The 19,274-nt window shown below is 41.1% G+C and overlaps 1 protein-coding gene across 4 annotated transcripts; it reads left to right on the plus strand.

Annotated features, from left to right (window-relative positions):
• The first annotated feature begins 565 nt into the window (after nt 1-565).
• Nucleotides 566-18,392, plus strand: znf395 (zinc finger protein 395). 4 transcript variants are annotated; one of them, XM_023347817.1, is made up of 10 exons: nt 566-951; nt 6,123-6,297; nt 7,602-7,756; nt 7,842-7,954; nt 9,181-9,380; nt 9,499-9,599; nt 11,781-12,078; nt 15,600-15,695; nt 16,530-16,636; nt 17,492-18,392. In XM_023347817.1, exons 2-10 carry the CDS (start codon nt 6,187-6,189, stop codon nt 17,625-17,627), a joined length of 1,317 nt encoding a protein of 438 aa, XP_023203585.1. In that variant the 5' UTR covers nt 566-951; nt 6,123-6,186; the 3' UTR covers nt 17,628-18,392. The 4 variants fall into 4 exon arrangements, with proteins under 4 accessions (XP_023203585.1, XP_023203584.1, XP_014329404.1 ...); XM_023347816.1 differs by having other exon boundaries at nt 570-941; nt 11,778-12,078; XM_014473918.2 differs by having other exon boundaries at nt 571-951; nt 11,778-12,078.
• The last annotated feature ends 882 nt before the right edge of the window (nt 18,393-19,274 follow it).

Genomic DNA, 19,274 nt, shown 5'->3' on the forward strand with positions numbered 1-19,274 from the left:
TGCTGACTGGATGTCTGGTGGAGAGGGTGCAGACAGCCGACACTAATCCGGCCTCTCCAACACAGAAACAAACACGCTGCGTACACACACAGCGGAGTCCTGTGTGATACGCAGGCGATTCGTCGTGTGATGTTGGGGGTTGATATGAGAGAATACAATTATGTGAACTGTTCGGCTTCTCTGTGTGTGCGTGCGTGTGTGTGTGTGTTTTAACTGATGGGATTGTTCGATGCTGGAAAAAAAACACTTGTCGTTCAAATTAATATGGAGGTTCTTTTAAATTGGATTAATAGCAGTCAGATTACACAGTCTAGACTAAATCTACAGGAAATATTCATGTGCTGTACATTTGGGATTTGCATTTTTTTTTATGAGGCATTAGTTAGAGGTCAACTCTGAGTGACCTCATGATTGCAGAGTACGTTCTCAAAAATTGGCCATCTCTTTTAGGGAATCTGTTGCAAACAAGTGCTTTAAAAAAAATTTTTTTTTTTTTTACAAAAACACACCACAGGGGGGAGGGTGAAAAAAAAAATCTATTTTGGTTGTTTATGTTTTTGGATGGGAGCCATGTTAGATGTTTATCTGCCTTTAAACACATGAGCAGAGCCAACAAGGAAGATGTGCTTGTGCTGCAGACAGACAGACAGGAAACAGACACAGTGGATGCTGCTGCTCTGGTAACCCCTCACCTACATCATCCTCTTGTGCACAGCGCGCCGTGCCGCGGGCTGATATCTCTGCGCTCTGCCCAGCTGTCACCTCCGGCATTGGTCCACCGAGCAGACACACGTAGGCACGTATCCGACCAACCCCCTTTTTCCTCCGGCAGACTGTAGAGCCGGCGAGCGGGCGGCGGGACAAGCCGAGGCAGTGCGAGGCAAGGCAGGCAGCGACGATCCGCTGCTGCAGCAGCTCGGACCGGGACGGCCAGGACCGAGGTCGGGGAAAGTAAGAAAATCGAATTTTGTATACGAGGCGGTAGATGTTGCGCGGCTTTCTTGTTGCAGAAAGGAGAGAAAAAAATAATAATCTGTTTTCTTTTACAGCATGGGAGGAGGGAGGGGGTGTTTCTCCTGAGGTCGGTCTGCGTTGCCGGGTGGAGATCAGTGAGCTTGTTGGTGGGGGGCGGATGACAAACTGACACTTTTCTGTTGTTTTTTCTTTCTGTAGCTCATCATAAAACGCAATTAACACCGATAATCGCGCGTTTCATGCACTTAAAAAATACGTATTGCTCCATTTCAGCATCTATGTTATTTTAGATGTATTTTTGTCCGCAATAACGTCTGCAGCCTTTGAATATGCACCAACAAATATGATCTATATTGGAATGATCACGGTATTTATTTCACTTCAGTTAAAATGTTCGGTGTTTACGTCTATAGCAGGACCCTGTTTAGGAAACCGACCGTTTTGCGGTCGGTGTAAACGTGAGTTTGCGTGGCGAAAAAAAAAAAACTCTAGATATTTTCAGCCGTATTCCCTCATCGAGCTCCGACTCTCCCGGTGAAACTCGTGTCCGAACACGTTGCTGGAGCGGGGGTGTGTACCCGAGAAAGCGGGGCGCATCCAATCAGCGGCCGCGTTCCGCCCACACTGTGCAGCTTGTTTACTACTAACGCCGCGCGCTGATTGGCGGAGAGCTCGGGGGGCTTGAAAGTAGGGCTTTGTGCTGCGTTTAGGTGCGTGGAAAAGTACAGGACAGTGGGGCTTTTCTTGTGCCATGCACCGCTGGGGGTGGATTAAAATGGAGTAAACAACTTCCACATGCACAGCAAAGGGTTTGATAACAGTATTGGACTGGATATAGATAAAAATATTAACGTTTTTCATGTCAATAAGCGTTTTTTTTTTGCTGTGTCTTTTAATATTTGCTGCTCAGCAACGACTGATACATTTACAGACTGTCTTTATGTATGTATGTGTCTGTGCATGTATTTTCTTCTTTAAGATAAAACAAACCTCTTCTGTTTTATTATTATTATTATTATTATTATTATTATTATTATTATTATTATTATTATTATTATTTTCCTTTGATTAATTTACTACGCCCCACGCCACAGCTGGCGTTGCCTGAATTTAACCCAACGTAAAGAAACAGTAAACCTCTTTATTCACTAGTTAGCAACCCACAGCAACCAGCGAATAGCTAAAATGAGCAAATACTTGATACCCCCTCTTATAATTGCTTATTTTAATAGTTTAAACACCAAACATACCTTAATATGAATGAACGAAGATACGCAGTGGAAATCGTTAGCATTACGCAAAAGCTAACATACGCACTTTTCCTCGTCGCTGCTTTTGGGGGCTCAGCCAATCAACACCAAGGAAAATAAATTGCGCTCAAGGATTGGCTGCTTTGGAAGGGGCTGCCAATAGCATGTCAAGTAACATTGCAATTAGTTTTGCGGTATTTCAGTTTCCGAAGTAAATGTTTTTTTTGTGTGTCATTCGTGTAATAACTGTCTAGGCTAATGGTGGTTAGCAATACAAAAGCAATAACAATCTAATTCTACGTATTTCATACATTCAGACTGAAAGGAAGGTGATTTCTAGGATTTCTATGATGATTGATTTCATGAGATTAAAAGGGTCTAAAGAGCAAGTAAACAATCTGTTATAAGAAATTCTGCAGCTTGGTATGTTGAAATGCCCAGGCGCAATGCCACTCGATAAGTTACTGGTAGCGCAGCCAAATCCAGCTTCGTTGGCGCTGACTGGCATTTAAATGTATATTTGGAGTTTGAACCATTAAAATAGGCAATTAGAAGCATTTTTAGAGGGCGTCTCAACTATTTCAGACGCTCTCATTTGAGACTCCAGGATTTGCATGGGACCAACCCATGCAAATCCTGGGAGAAAACTGTACATCCGTTAACCACCCCCGGGGTCCCAAGTTAATGGTTTCCAGTTGATTTTCCACACTTGGACACACAGTAAGAGAACCCACGTTTTGCAACATTAAAAACATTCTTTGAATGTCCATCATTTGAGTCTCTGCTGGTGTGTCTTTTCACTAATTGCTTGTTGATTTTGGCAGCTTTGAAGTGCCTGAGCACTTGAAAAGACACTCCGTCTCTGCAGTGGGACCATTTCGTTAAGCTTTTCAGCTTTAGTTTAGTTCCTGAGCTGTCCCGGCTGCAGCTGAACACAGCACTGCCCTTTTCACCTTTTTCAGGCGGCAGGCCAAAGTACGTGCAGCCAAACATTAGATTATGTCTGCTCCGAGTTTGAATCACTCTCATGTTTTTGCAGGGAAGGAGGCAAGCAAACAACAATAAGATAGGAACTAAATCCATTCTTTCAAGTGTGTTTCATCATTTCAGACCTCCTGTGGTGCTGTTGCTCTTCACCACCAGGCTCACAGATGCAGGATGAATATTTGATTCATTTAGAATATTTAGGCTCTAACAGAAATCAACCATTGACCTTCATTTTTTTTCCTGCTAGCATTGTGCAGAATGTTGCCTTTTAAAGATATTTGTATAAAGATATTTATCTAAATTTGTCACATTACAACTGGGGATGCACCGATCCACTTTTCACTTCCGATATCTATACCGAAATCTGATGTTTAGTGTCGACCGATGCCGATCCGATACAGAAAATCAGAGCTGAATTGGCTTGAAATGTTTCTGTTTTTTAAACACAGACATCAATGTACTGAATTACAAATTTATCAGTTAACTCTGCACCAGTAAAGCACACCCAACTACATCAATAGCTTCCCAAGCTTGGTAAAAACAACACAGCTTTAATTTGTTCAGTCAATTAGGAGTATAACAACCCATGTAAAATAAATAAAACAATAGGTTGACTACCTTGGTCAAACGTAAAAAATAAACTGCAAGAAAATTTCTTTCAAATGCTTCAGAAAGTGCAATTAGTCATTCTAAGTATAATGTAAATTAAATATATATAGCCTGATGTTGTCCAAAGCACAAAGCATAGAAACAGACTGAGTAGATCTGCCCTTATGGATGGGGCATATTACGATATCCGATCTAGAATTGTTTTCAGTATTTGGACCACAGCAGATAAATACGGTTAGTGTTCAATATTTATCTTTTTTTTTAACATATCGGTATCAGTCCAGTAGGTAAAACTGGAGTTTTTTTCCCCATCTTTTTGCTGTTTGTTTTTGGAGGGGTTACCAAGGAGGTTGGCTATGTGACATTGATAGTGATGCAGAAATGGATTGTGGGTAGTTTAACTGATGAAGAGAAGCAGTGGTGAAGTCACTGATGTGGTTGGGGTTTTTTTTTCAAAATGTTGAAAGGGTAATGAAATATATGTACAATATATAAAATACTGGCAAATATCGGTAATAGGCCATAGCAGAAGTATTAACATAATATTATCGTCCAAATTTTCATATATCATTTTTCATGTATCATTATTTTGTAACCTAACCAATGCTAGTGCCGATATATTGCGCATCCCTAAAAAGAATATCACCTGAAAATGGATGACAGTATTGCAAACCATGGCCACACAATATTAGAAAAACTGAGAATTGTGACATTATTGAATGCTGAAATAAATACATTGCTTCCTACTCACCTACATTTTCCAGACTGACCCTCTGACCACATTTTTGCCCTTGAGCTTCAGCATCTTGGTTACTTGGATCTATTTTAAGGAGTAGACATAAACTATCATTGTTCCTCAACAAACACGGAACCAAATCACGTTGCACTTTCACATCATGCAAGTCGATCTGCTGACAACGAGCTCTGTGTGTTTTCAGAGCATGTTGCCTACAACTTGCAGCATTCGTCTGAGCAGCATTCGTAAAGACGAGTGGGGGATTTCCCTTCTGCAGCTGGCTTTATGTTCACTGCTTTAATATCACAGCATTCAGTGTGTTATTACCTGAAACAGATTCCAGTGGTTAAACCTCAGAACAGTTGGATTCTAGAAGATAATTTAGTGGCTCTGCTACTAAATGATCTACAGCTTTATCATCATATCAGTATGTATTAGTGTATTAATCCTTACAGTTCTTGGTAGATACATGTCTACAGTCTGAAGTGGATCAGGTGCGTAATAGAGGCGTGTGATACTCCATGTTTTGGTATCGATTCAAAACCAAATAAATACAGGACGCGTATCGCCGATGCTGATGCTGATACCGATACTTTTTATTTAAGTCAGATATATCATCAGACTTCTGACCTTTGGGTGTTTTAGTGGTAGGACTGAATTTGGACAAAGTTTATAGGTGTTTACAGAATACTTTAATAACATTAATATAATTTGTGTGCACTAAAAAAATATTATTTAATCATAAATTAAATTGTTGCAAACAATTATAATTTGAGAGCAAGTCAATACTAAATCCTTTTTGAAGTTGAGTTAAAAAACTCCAGTACAAAAATTAAACATAATTTCAAGAATCTAAAGTATGAATATTACCACACAGGTATCGATGCGACACACCGATACTTGGTATCGCTATTAGTGATATTTTTGGATCAATCCACCCACGTCTTGTGTGTAATATTGGTGGGTTGACGTCATCCTCCCCAATCCAATCAGTCAAACACAAAACAAAAGGATGCTCCAAAAAAAAACAAAAACGAAAGACCATCCAACTGTCTGAATATGTTTGTAGCAAGAAGGGTTTGACCGCAAGGAACCTGAAATATATTAGCCCGCCAAATCATTTACGCAACCAGTGTTTTGCTGTCGAAAATGAGTGCACACACCTAAATCGTGGCCACCGTAGTGAGTCAGTGCATTACGCAACTCTACTGCAATCCTACCAAGACGCGGCCGTCCACCTAAACAGTCATGCTGGGGAAGCAGAGCATTAATCAGAGAAGCAGCCAGAAGCCCCCCGTCGCCGCAAATCAGACCTTTATGGACGAGCAGCAAGAAGGAGGAGAGAAGGCTGCGGGTGAAAAGAAGCTGAAAGTGTAATACTTTCAGCTTGAAATGCAGTGAACTTCAAACGAAGTTCACTGCAACTTATGGAGGGCTTTCCAACAAAACTGTGTGCTGAAAGAGTAACATTGTACTGAACTTTCTGTGAATAGCTGAAATCCAATTCAAGGCTTTGCATGACTGAGAAAGTGATCTAATGCCTCATTTGCCCAAATCTGTTGCAGGTGTCTTGTCTGAAGCCAAGTGTGACGTTGTGCTGAGTCCCCCCTCACCGTGTGCAGCAGCACCATGGCAGCTATGGGACCAGAGAGCGGTGGTGGGACGGGGCCGGGCGGGACGGCGGCCTGCCAGGTGGGACAGCAGGACGGTGCGTCGGCAGAGCTCAACCAGCAGACTCCGGTGAGAGGCCGGAGCCATAGCGAAATCATTCTTCTAATGAAATGTTCCCACTTAGAAGGTGTTTTTTTTATCTTCTCATTTGAATCGTACAAGTAGAGAAAGAGTGGCAAAGTTCAGTCTTTTCCAGAGGAAAACAAAGCGTTCCTGCAGACGGGATCCGTGTTTTTCGTCCTGAATTCATTGTAACACACCACCGTGGCTCTGAGTCTGTCAGCCGCTTCCTGCTCCTGCCGTTTTTTCCCAGCAGATTTTGCCATCTACAGAAGGACAGGAAGTATTCTCTTAAAAGTGTTGTTCACGGCGCGGCGCCGCGGCTTAGTTGCACCATGTGTGTCCAGTGATTCATCCTGATCCAGTAAAACCAGGGGGATGCTTCACAGACCTTCCACTGGCTCCCTGGAGCCCAGAGAATAGACGAGGGCTGAAACGATTAATCGGATTGAATGTGATTAATCGATTGTTGAAATAATCATCAACTAATTTAGTAATAGATTAATCATTAACTGGAGTACACGGACTTGAAAATATGTCATTTGCTGAAATAACATCATATTCAGAGCAATAATGATGCCAAAACTGTAAAAAAAAAAAAAAAAAATATATATATATATATATATATATATATATATATATATATATATATATATATATATATATATATATATAAATAAGTTTTGCATTTAAGATAATTGGTTCTGGTTCTGGTTCGGTCACCAGAGCCAAAACCAGACATGGAGAATATTCGGCTAATGTAAAAAAAAAAAAGCAAAAAAACCCCACAAAACACAATTTTGCAATTTCGATGTTTTAAAATGAAAATCTCACGCAAATAAGTTTGTTTCACGCGATAAGTTGATAGAAAACATGCCGTGCCGTGATCCTCCAACCACTTCCTGTCGTCTTCTTCTTCATAGTTTCTGACAGTGGTAACATCCTGTTGTTGATGAAAAAAGTGTTTCCATTGGAGTTTTGTGAAAAGAACCAATTTTGATACAGTCAGAAAAAACCCTCCACCTCATCCTAGCGCCGAAACGTATTTACGAAACTGCCGTGTTTCCATGAAGCTAATTTATTTTCAACATGTCAAATTTTGAAATGTTACAATTACTCATTTATATTTAATGTATATTTGCTTAATGACTCCATTTGAAAAAATGTAATGTTGACTTCTTGTTTTACAATTAGTGACTGTATGATATTTTTATGGTGTAAAATCACTTTGACCTGCCTTGTTGCTGAAATGGGCCACACAAATAAACTTGACAAGTTTTAACATTGTCACCTCGTCCCTCCGCCACCTGTAGCTGCACACCCCAGGCGGCGTCAAGGCTGAGAAGGCGTTCGGCTATCATCACAGGACCAAGACGTCAGGCTGGGGTAACTTCACCGCTCCGCTGCAGAACGTGGGCGCCGCCACGCACCTCAGTAGTGGGCCGCCCAGAGGCGACGCTCCGTACAGGTGAGGGAGCGACACCCAGTGCTGGCGTAGCGGGGGTCGCCATGACAACGAACGCTCAAAGACATCTCTGCGTGTTGCTCTTCAGCTTCCGGAGCCCGGAGTCTGTGGAGATGGACGAGATAATGGCCGCCATGGTTCTGACCAGCTTGTCCTGCAGCCCGGTGGTGCAGAACCCTCCACAGACGGATCCGGGTCCAGGTCAGACTGCTTTCTGTAGTATTAAATACTGATTCTGTTGGAGCTAATGCTTTGTAGGAGCATTATTTGTAAAGTATATTTCTACTGGGACAGTTGTTAAATATCAGCAATTACCAGTATTTCATAGCATTTATACATTGTTTTTTAGTGCCCAGTCAAATGCCAAAGCAGCTGATGGTTCCAGAGAAGTCTTACAAAAAAAGAGTCCCTCCACGATGTTGCCATGGTTTTGTTTTTGTGGCCTAAAATGTCTGATTTTGCGGCACCTTTTTCAAAAAGTTGTTGTAAAAGTTGCACGTTTTCTTTTAAGCTTTATTTTTACCATGACATGTTCTTACAAAAAAAAGTTTGAAGTGCTGTGCACGACCTTGCCAAAGCAGATATAATCTTAATAAAGTCAATATTTAACGTGGAAAAGCCATTTTCAAGTAGCTTCTTGAATTAGTGCCTTTAATGCACATAAAATCCTGTTGTCAAAGTGCAACAGGAGATTTCCACATTGGTGATTCCAGCTAACATGAGCTGTTCGCCCAGTGTAATCAAATCCTACAGGATGTCTCAAAAAGTGTTTTTGCAACAAAGGCAACAAAAACAAAGGCAAATATTACCATTTAGCGTCACATGTGTTTCAAGAGACATTGTGAGACCATAAGTCAAATGAGAAGGGGGCTAATAGGATTGGTCAAAACTAAGCCAGGCTGATTGGTCAGAAATGAAAGAAATACAGGAAACGTTAAGGTGGTTGGTTAAATTTGGGGAAAAGTTGTGACGCCTAGTAAAAATTTCAATCAAAGTAATCCACCAGGCACATCTGTCCTGTTTAGAAAAGCAGAATAGACACTGGGCCACCCTTAGTAATATGAATCACCCCTTTAAGATATCAGGGGTCTTAAAGAAACTATAAATAAGATCTAATTCTGTTATTGTATCATTTATCATAAAAAAGCACTCAGCATTTTTGCCAGTTTGTTCTTTTCATCCCCAAAGTTGTTTATTTAATGATTATTTTACTTGCCCTTTGTCCTTGTATGCAATGACTGTGCCAGACCGAAGGCCACATATTTGGTATAAACTCACCTGCCTGAGTAAAATAAATATTAACCTTCTTAAGATAACAAGGAGTGGGCCAAAGGGGAATAAATGTGCTATAGTGATTTTAGTGTCGAGAGGTAACCATGTTGGAACGCCTTCCCGAAAACTAAAAACATAATCGTCTCCGACTCCAGCTGGCTCGTCCTCGTCCGTCGACATGGAGAGCGGCGGAGGCGAGCTCTCCGACAGCGGCAGCAGCGGCTACTGGAGCTGGGACCACGGCAACGGGAGCCCCGCCCCGTCGCCGTCCGTCACCGAGGTGGACAGCAGCCCCGACGAAGGCCTGCACATGGAGCTGGAGCAGGGCGAGGAGCTCACCGCCAAAAAGCCAAAGGTGAGCCGCCTGGGCGGGAACCTCTGGAGGAAAGGCGTGTTAGCCGGGGGACGGATTCAGCCGACCCCTCTGCGCTGCCCCGCGCTTCACCTCTGCTTTCCGTTCTTTCTCCCCGCAGAGCTCCCTGCGAAGTGTGTACAAGTGTCTGTGGCCCAGTTGTGGCAAAGTGCTGACGTCTTCTGTTGGAATAAAGAGACACATCCGTGTGATGCACCTGGGGTGAGCTGACATCATCGGTGCTTTACCCACAAGAACACTCAGTTTCACTTCATCAGTTTATTCATAGTGTTTTCTCCATGACTAAAAATAAAAGATAAAAGAAGAAAACAAGTTGAAACACACACACACACACACACCTATGGATAGAGTGTAAAGGCCTGGGCATAGAGGGAATATAGAATGTAGAACAGTCTGTTTTATAGTGACTTTAAAACTAAACACAGTGTGCTGATGGAGTAAAATTTTATTGTTGCCTCTCATGTAGCTCTTCTCTTCTCTTCTCTTCTCTTCTCTTCTCTTCTCTTCTCTTCTCTTCTCTTCTCTTCTCTTCTCTTCTCCATGTAAGTTACTTGCGTATTGCTTTATGCCTCATTTTTAAAAATCTTTTACCACATTTTAAATATGTCACATCTCACAGTTAGAGGTGGACTGAGAGTCTGCTGAATGCAATCAGACGATTCAATTTTTTTATTTTTTTGTATTTTGTGGCGATCACCTGTCAGTAACTTCAAATCTGATCTTTCGTCTGATCAGTAAACGCACCACATTTAAGCGGTAATGGTTGTGTTGTTGCTTCTTTGCTAATTCATTCCCTTCTAATTGCATCGTGTCTATGCTAGCAGTCTTTTGTGCCTGGTGTTTTTCTTAGGCTGTTTTTTCCCCCAAAAGTTGCCACCTTGTGTATTTTTTTTCTTTCTCCACCTTATTTCAGCTATTTTGTTGGTCAAGTTGTTTTCTGAGCTACTTTTTAGCCTCACTTTGAATATGTAACACTTCACAGTGAGAGAAAATAGTTGGTGACTAGATTCAACAGGATTTACACTTGGTGTTTATCAGCTGGTTGAAAACGAAAGATTTGATCCGCTTTTGTATCACCGAGCAACTAAGCGCTAACAGGTTGCACTAACCTGTTAGCGCTAAACAGGCGCTTAATAGACTCTGTTAAACGCTAACAAATAGCAAACCTATTTGCTAGCAAATAGGTTTGCTATTTGTTAGCCAAATGGTAAACCTATTTGGCTAGCTATCTAGGAACTTCGAAATCTCTATCGTTAGCTGTAGCCAGTATTAGCAAAGAGTGTAGAAAGACAAAACTTCTAGAAAGGAAATACCCGCCTGCTAATTCAAGTTGTCATGTTTAAGTAGCAAATAACAGGAGTTTTTCCTGCTCAAATATCAAGTTAAGCCAACTGATATTTATTTTTGAAATAATTTTGTAAACAAAAAAAGATATTTTTGATCTTCATGTAAAAAATTTTGAATGTGCAAAAGATATCTAGAGACGTTTTGGTAACCTGGACAAGGAAATAATAATTTTTTTTAATAATAAACAGTTTACAGTATTGGTAAGATGGGTAACATTTAAATGAACAGTTTTGCAGAAAAGTAGAATAAAGGACTTTTGTTTAAAGATAAATTGTAACTGTTAAAGATAAATTGTAACTGTTAGCAGATTTTACAAAAATGTGCCCTGCTGAGGTTTTCAAAAATAATTAAAATTGGCCACAAACTCTCAAATCCGTGCTTTTCTATTCATAACACGTATATTGTCCTCTTTGGGCTAATTTGTAGATGGGAAACAATCCTTTTAGCTCATTTAGAAGCAACTAGCAACAGTCCTTATGGCAATTTTATCATTTCTCATTCTTCTAAATATTTAATCCCCCCAAAAAAAGTCTGAAATCTTCCTTACCTACTCTGACACATGGACTTTCAATAGTCAAGCACTGAATGCTAGGTATTTAGAGTTTACCATTAATATTGCTCAATAAATGAGGTCAAGTCTCGTCTACATCATACAGCTTTAATGGTGAAATAAGGAAAATGACTTTGCCTGGTTTGGATTTGTGTGTTTGATCCGTCCATTGGTTCGGGTTTGTGGTGATGTACGGCAGTCTGATGTTGGGGGAATTGCGTGCAAACTGTTTGACCACCATCCAATCTGAGCGGGTGAGAAAACCAGAGAGTTCAGCCTTTAAAGACATTTCTCAGCTACAAAACAGCATTAAAAAAACAAGAGGGAATAAAAATTTCAGCGTTCTGAAGAGCTCTGACTTGGTGAGGAGAAGTGAGAGTTTCTATCTGGGCCACAGTGAGTGGTGTTCTCTGACTAACGCTTCTCCTTCTTTCCTCTGTGTGTCCACTAACATGTCCACCCCCACACACACTCACATGCAGCAGTGGATCCGATCAGACCCAGAGAGAGGAGGACTTCTACTACGCCAAGATCTGCTGTGAGACCATCGAGGCCGGTTCCGGTTCCGCCGCCGGTCCAGCACAGCAGACTCCGGGCCAGGCCTCTGCTGCTCTCCTCAGCTGGGCTTCGTGCGGGTCTCCGCCGGGATCCGAGGTCCAGATCCCCGCGGCTCACAGGCCCAGGTCCAACTCCAGCTCGTTGCCAGGGCCGACCAGGCCCAGTCCGCTCAGCCAGTCGGCCCCCAGCAGCTTCTGGCAGATCCACACGGAGCATCTGTATCAGGTGGGTTCAGATGAGGAGCGAAGCGACGATTTGGGATAGAGGAGTCTCAGAGTTGTTCTCGGTCAGCAGTGGTTTTGGTCCTGGACATCTCTATGTTACTTTATCGCTGTTGAAACATGAGCTGACTTTAACCGAGGCTGGTGTAGTGCAGCGTATTACTGTCAAAATGTTAAAAGCACAAAACTCCTTTCATATTTCTCATTAGCCACGTGAGTTTCAGGATGATGGACATTTTTTCAAGATGGCCACCATTTTTACACCTTCTAAACCAGTCGTTGACATAAGATGCTTCCTACCTTCATGACTTGGACTTTATGTCACATCAAATGTTTTTCGTTTATGGTTATCCCATTCATACAACTTTAAAATGATAATATGTAGCAAAATGAAGATGAAGGAAATGACTGAGAAACAGTTAACTTTATGGTTAGCGTTAGCGTCTCATATTTAAAATGTTTAACGCTAGCGGAGCTAAAATTCTTGTTTAGCGAATTACTGCTTAGTGAACTTAACATTTTGGCTAGGTGCGTCCGCCTCTGGCGATATCTACTGCCAATATTAGTACAAACACATATTCTCCGTTACAAGCATGGCGTAAATTTTGAAAAATGTCTACCAGAAAACAGAATCACAAGAAAAAGAAAATATAGTATGATTTCTGTAGTTCGACATATAGTTGGGTGTTATGAACTTAACCTAGAGGAGCGGCTCCGTCGTCCATCGTTGTTGTTTGAAGACGCAGCTCGCGCATCAGATTATACGGGCGTTCCAGAAACAGCCGAATACAAAGGATCCGACCGGAACCTTTGTTCTGTAAAGAAAAAAAGAAAGAAGAAATTCAATTAAATCCATCAAATGTGTTCAGATCTTCATAATTAATTACTTTAAATTAACAAGTTAAATTAAAGTCCTGGCCCTAATTATTAATAAACTATTTATTGTTTATCTCCTTAAAGGAATTTGTAACTGAGTATAAACCTTAAAGTTTCCAGTTTTTTTTTTCCAACTGTGACAGATTCACTTCATTTAGTTGTATTTTCTGCACTGAAGGAGTTTCACGTTAATTGCCAGCAGCAGTGGTTCAAAGACCCTCCTTACCAGACATTTCCCCCCGCCCCCTTTAAACCAGACAACATCCAACGAACCAATGAGCTACAGTGTTGTTTATGCATCACAAAGCAGCACATTTCACTGCTGACCTGCATTTACCCTGAGCCACGGAGCCTGTAAATGGATGCTTTGTGACAGAAAGAAAGAGAGAGAGAGAGAGCAAGCTGCCGGCTGGCTCACTCGCTCTGTCGGCGAGACCAGACTCTTGCCGGTCTGCAAAAGCCATGAAAAAAAAACACACACACAAAAAAAAAACAGGTCACCAGCAGCAGCCAGCCTGCTCTGTGTCGAACACCAACAAAAAGTGGTTCCCAAAGCCGTTCATTTCATCTTTTGGACAAAAACATCTAACTGTGTCCATCTCGAATTTACTCCTAATTTTCGGTGGGAGCTGTTGTCGCCAAGCCGACTGTAACCCGGACTCTCACGGTCTCCCTTCTGACCCAGACGTTTTCACTTTTACTGCCTGAATTAACACGGTTAATACTTTATGGTGCTTCGTTCTGAAGGCTTGTTTCAGTCCTTTACCGGGTTGTTGGGCACGCTGGAAGAAACGCGGCCGGGGGGGAAACGGTTAAACGGCACAGGAAATGATCAGTAACACTGTGACAGTTCAGTTGTTTGGTCACAAGAGCAGGTTGCGAGAAAAAAAAAAAAAAAAAGAAAAGTCTGAGCCTTGATTAGCTTTGCCTGTTCATCGTCAAGGTTGTCGGAGTCTGAGTCTGAGTCTAAAAGTTTCCCTCTCTGAACATAAACGTGTGTGTTTGCTCTCCTGTGTGTCGTCCTGCTTTATAACTGAATAAGCTTCATAAAATGCCCCCTCGGTGTGTGTCTGATGTGAAAAAGAAGAAGAAGAAAAAAGAAACAGTCGTTAATTCAAACAAATCCACGGAGCGTTGGGTGTAGTTAATGATCTGCAGCCCGGCTCTTCCTGTTCCTGTTTGTGCTGTAAAGCCAGCCGCAGTGAAACGCCCTCGATGTGAAGCCGTCGTCCTGTTTTCGGTCCGGTCCACACATCAGTCAGAGAGACACTAAAACTGTTTAGAGGGTCCATTTGTTACTCGCTTTAACTGGAATTTACAAGTTAGTCTGTGTTTCTAAGCGGAAGCATCCAGAGCGGACTTCATTGCTCCGTATAGCTACACGTTTTCAGAGAAGTAAAATGTAGAACGTTAAGAAAATACTTCATGTTGCATTCCCACAGGATAATGCTGCCACCGCTGTGTGTGAGAGTAAAAGTGATAAAGGCTGAGTGAGAGATTAGGGGTGAATATGTTTGAAACAAATAAAAGCAGACTGGTTTGTTTGAATCACTGTTTGTTTTGTTGTTTCATTCTTTCTTTCTTTCTATTTTTTATTTTTATTTTCTGTGCGCTATTGTAGAGTAATGGCAAGTTAAAGTTCATTCAAGATCCTTCAAAGAGTTGTTGTGAACGGCGACGCTGTGACATATCAAGAGGAAAAACGTGTCTCCAGTAGCAGTCGTTGTTGCAACAGATCTCAAGAGGCCTCTGACTGAAGTCTGTTACTGTACGACAGTCTCGTGACTGATGCTACTTAGCTGCTTCCAGTTGTTAAAAAAAAAAACCGACACCTCGTTGCCATGGTTACACGTCACAACAACTGTGCAACAGCAAATGAGTGAGAGCAAAATTGATCCTAGCTACGCAGCATCCAGAACCAGAAGGGATAATTGTCCAAACGTGCAACACTTTGACAAAACATAACGAACAGAAGTATAGAGAAGGACAAACCAGAGCTAGCGTAACAGAGGTTCACCATGAGTGGCGTAATGCTACAACCTAGCATGAAGGTTGTTACTGCCACCTGCTTCTGTAAACGGTTCACTTCAGGCGCTGTTGCTTTTTTTTTTATCTTTCATTAAACTGTTAAAATAACCAAGGATTTTAATACTAGAGGAAACTGACTGGGTTTTGGTTAAAAATTGGACTGTTGTGTAAAATCTATGGCATAATATAATGTGTGTCAAAATAGAGTTGGAACTTCTTAGAGGCCCAATTCCAAGACGTCAGATTTTTTTCAAGTCATGTTTTATATATATATATATGCACAACTGAAGGTAACACAGTTAGTTGATTGTGCAATAAAATGGCACTTTGTGCCTGGAAAACACATAATACAGCCCCACCGACTTTAACAAGTTCATAAACTGAAGCATCACACTGAAGTTGGTCCTTGGTTATGGAAACCAATACGATGTAAACTGATATAAAAGGAAGGATTTATAGTATAGATTATAGTGGAAACCTGAGGGGAAGCATATGACTGAGTTTATCAAAGTCTTGCTTAGATTGAAGCTGATGACATCCATCAGTATCTTAGAATCTGACTCCAGTTACAACCTGAAAGTGAACCTGCTGAATTAACTTTCTCCTCTTTTCTTTCTCCAGGCCTGCAGCCCTGTTCAGGTATCTATGGCCCCCAGAAGCCCGTGCAGTCAGGGCTGGGCCCCCTCTGGCTCGGTACCCGGCCACAGCAACGCTGCGGTGAGTTTTTAGCCTGAGTCTGGGTGTGCTTTAATGCTAAAGCTAAACATCTACTGATATCAAACTAGAGCCCTCCATAGTTGTATAATTATAATATTAGCAGTGTCTGCTACTGCACTACTAATAGTTTATAGAAACATCAGCTACTAATGTCTTAGTAGCTGATAAGCTAATGTCTTATCTAGTAAGACGCTAGTAGATAAGACTTGAAGCTCACGCCTTACCTACTAAGGCATTAGCTTAGAAGCTAACATCTTAGACGTTAGGCGTCTAAGACGTTAGAAGCTTAGCTTCTAAGCTGACGTCTTAGTAGCTAAGACATTAACTACTAAGACAATTAGCTTAGCAGCCAAACATCTATTAAAATCAAAGTGGGGCCCTAGTTACATAATCATTGTATTTGTAGTGTCTGCTGCACTGCTAATAGGATGTAGAAACATCTGCCACACGTTAGCTACTAATATCTTAGTAGCTGTTAGCTGTTAATGTCTTATCTACTCAAATAAGACATTAGTAGATAAGCTATCTACTAATAGCTAACGTCTTAGGTAACATTTTCAAGCTAAGATTTTAGCTTAGTTAGCTACTGAGCTAACTTAGCTAATTATTGTATTAGTAGTGTTTGCTATTACACTACTAACAATATGTATGGAAACATCTACATGTTAGCTGCTAACGTCTTAGAAGCTACTCTGCTAAATGTCTTTGTAGCGAATGTCTACTAAGCTACTAAGACGTTTAGCTCAGCAGCTAAACGTCTACTAAGATCAAACTGGAGTCCTCCATAGCTGTATAATTATTGTATTAGCAGTGTCTGCTGTTGTTCCTCCTCAGATGGTGAAACCTCGCTGCCGCTCAGTCAGCGTCGGGGAACAGTGGCTGCAGCAGAACAGGCTGCAGCCAATGAGTGCGTCTCCCTCCCGCAACCACTGCTCCTTCAGGTATTACAGCCTCCACCAGACAGGCTGCAGTAGCTGAAACACACTGCCTACATACAAATGCTAGAGGTACAATTGAAAGTCGGGGGTAAAAGAGAAAGTAAAGGTTCTAAAGTGTTAGCGGTTTTGTGGCCAAGGCAGCCAGGAGGAGTAGAAAATCTCTCCGGTGGGATTGTCTTTATTTATTTACATTTGCATCAACGTGTTCACTCATGGTGAACTAAAGTCATAGTTTGCAGTGAGGATCAAGGATCAAAATGGTCTGATCATACAAACGTATAAGGCAGGATAAGGGTTCAAAAAACTCAAATTAAAGACAGTCATCAAATTAAAGCAGCAAAAGAAAAAATATATGAATAAAATAAAATAGAAAAATAGAAAAGTTTTGTAACCATTGAGGAGCCCTGAGGAACACCAAAACCCTCTGAGTTTCCCCATCCCACACTGTTTTACTTTAAGGAATTCATTTGCTATTGTTAAAAGTGTCACGGTTTGTTTTTCTTTTTATTTAAATCTAGGACCACCATAACTCCAAATGCTTAATTATCTATCGATTATCTAGGATTAGTTTGATCTTTCAATATGTAATTATTCTAGATTTTGTGATGCTCTACAACAACAGTTATCTCTTAAAATGTTTTTTTAAAAAGTAGATTACAAAGACTTTGTTCTCCTAGGTTACAACTCTTTCCCCTTCCAGACACACAAATGCCAACAAGACAGAAATTAGCAATAAATCAAACCGATAGCAATAAGTTAAAAAGAAATGACTGAAATTGTTCAATACCAATGTTAATGCCGATATATCGCGCGTTAATAATTTAACATGCTAATATCTGATGTGTCTGTACATAATAGTGACCGGTCCGTGTCTCGCTCCAGGAAGGGCCGTGGGGAGGCCAAGAAGTGCCGCAAGGTGTACGGCGTGGAGCGCAAGGACCAGTGGTGCACCGCCTGCCGCTGGAAAAAGGCCTGCCAGCGCTTCCCCGACTAGAGAACGAGCCGAGCGAACGGACGTGTGCGAACAGAGACATTTATCGAAAAGAGAATACAAGAATAGAAATCAAGAAAAACTAAATTCTTTGTGTTTTCTTCTTTCTTTTTTCTTTTTTTATTTGTTTACTTTCGTTTCTTTCCTAAAAGGAATGAAGATGGACTCTTTGTGTATCTTTGTATCTCGATCCTGAAACCTGAAGTATGCGATGGTGCTGTTGACTGACTTTGACCATGTGATGTGCTAAGCCCTCTCTTCCTTTTTTTTTTTTTTTTTTAAATCCAAAGCTCATATTGCCGCCCTCCGTAGCTCCGCCGTATCCCCAAACCGCTACCTGGCTGTCTCCTTTCTTCCAGTCTTTCTCTTCCAGTTGTTACACAGTGGTTATGATGTACATTATATTGTGTGCTCTGATGTTCCGTACGAACATTTTATACCTTTTTTTTGTCTTTTTTTTTTATATATATTATTGTCTCGTCTAGCCTGTGTAATGGGCTGACTGATGTTTTTTTTTTTTTTTAATGTTTTTTGGCACTTTGTTGGAATATTAACTCACAAGAATAAGCTACATTTGGTTCGACTCAACCAAGTTCCTTCCATGAGGCTGAATTCCTTTCTGCCCAGGCGTCGGCACACAGACCCAGTGTTAATGGTTTTATCAGTTGAAGGTATGTTTGGAATCGTCACGGCAGCGGGAATTTGAGGAATGAGTTTGTACTAGAGGAAATATATTGTCAAACACAATAAAAAAAAAAGCACTGAGAATTCTGACGGGGCTTCGTTTCCTTCTGCAAGCGGCGCAGAGCGAGAGGGCGACGCCGTTTGGTTGGTTCATTTCCAGGTTGTTTATGTGAAGACAGAAAAAATCGTTAAATGTCAAACGTGTGGCCTGAAATGGTCACTGTTCTCAGGGAAAAAAACAACACTTTTTAAGCTCCCTACATGTAAACACAGTGTGTAATCACCCACACAGCCATTAGCGTGAATCACTGGATCTTTTAATCAAACGCCAGTAAACACTTCAACACAATTAAGATGCACGGTAATGGATTTGACCTGCTCATAATGGCAAAACAAATACAGCTTTTTAAAAATTTTTTCTTTGTTTTTTTTGATTAAGCAGAAAACATTGCTTTGTGCGTCATAGCAACAGAACCGCACAGTTCACTCCACTCAGGTGATTTTATTTTCATTTATTTATTTTTTTTTAGGATTTTTGCATAAAGGCTCTAAAACCATTAAGTAGATAATATGTGCAGTAGATAATTCTGGAATCTTCGCTGAGAATAAATCCATGTCTGGAGGCTGAAGCTGCTATTTCAAAAATAAATGTCACAATGTTTGTTTGTTGTTTTTAAAATCCTACTTTGAACTGTTTAAGCTGTTGTTGTTTGGTTATTTAAACAGAAGCTGATGATCATACACGTTTCAAAGTGACCCAAATTATTAGCGTGGACTCCAAGTTTCGTGGAGGACGTTTTTATTTATTTCCGCATTTGGGTCATTTTTAACCTTCGAACACCAGAGGGCAGTAATGCTCCACAGGGAGAAGCGGCGTGGCGGAAATCTGCTCTTCACTTCTGCTAAATCAACTCACAATGGTCGGAGGTCGCAGGGAAAACGTCCGCATGGTGACCAACATTTGAA

This window comes from Xiphophorus maculatus, chromosome 15 (genome assembly GCF_002775205.1).
Source record: "Xiphophorus maculatus strain JP 163 A chromosome 15, X_maculatus-5.0-male, whole genome shotgun sequence".
Taxonomy (NCBI): Eukaryota; Metazoa; Chordata; class Actinopteri; order Cyprinodontiformes; family Poeciliidae; genus Xiphophorus; species Xiphophorus maculatus.

What these genes read in the sequence shown, in the direction of transcription:
- znf395 (XM_023347816.1), top strand. Translation starts at nt 6,187, where the DNA reads ATGGCAGCTATGGGACCAGAGAGCGGTGGTGGGACGGGGCCGGGCGGG. An exon ending in TCACCGCCAAAAAGCCAAAG is followed by an intron (nt 9,381 to 9,498) that starts GTGAGCCGCCTG and finishes TTCTCCCCGCAG; the next exon opens with AGCTCCCTGCGAAGTGTGTA. An exon ending in CGCAACCACTGCTCCTTCAG is followed by an intron (nt 16,637 to 17,491) that starts GTATTACAGCCT and finishes TGTACATAATAG; the next exon opens with TGACCGGTCCGTGTCTCGCT.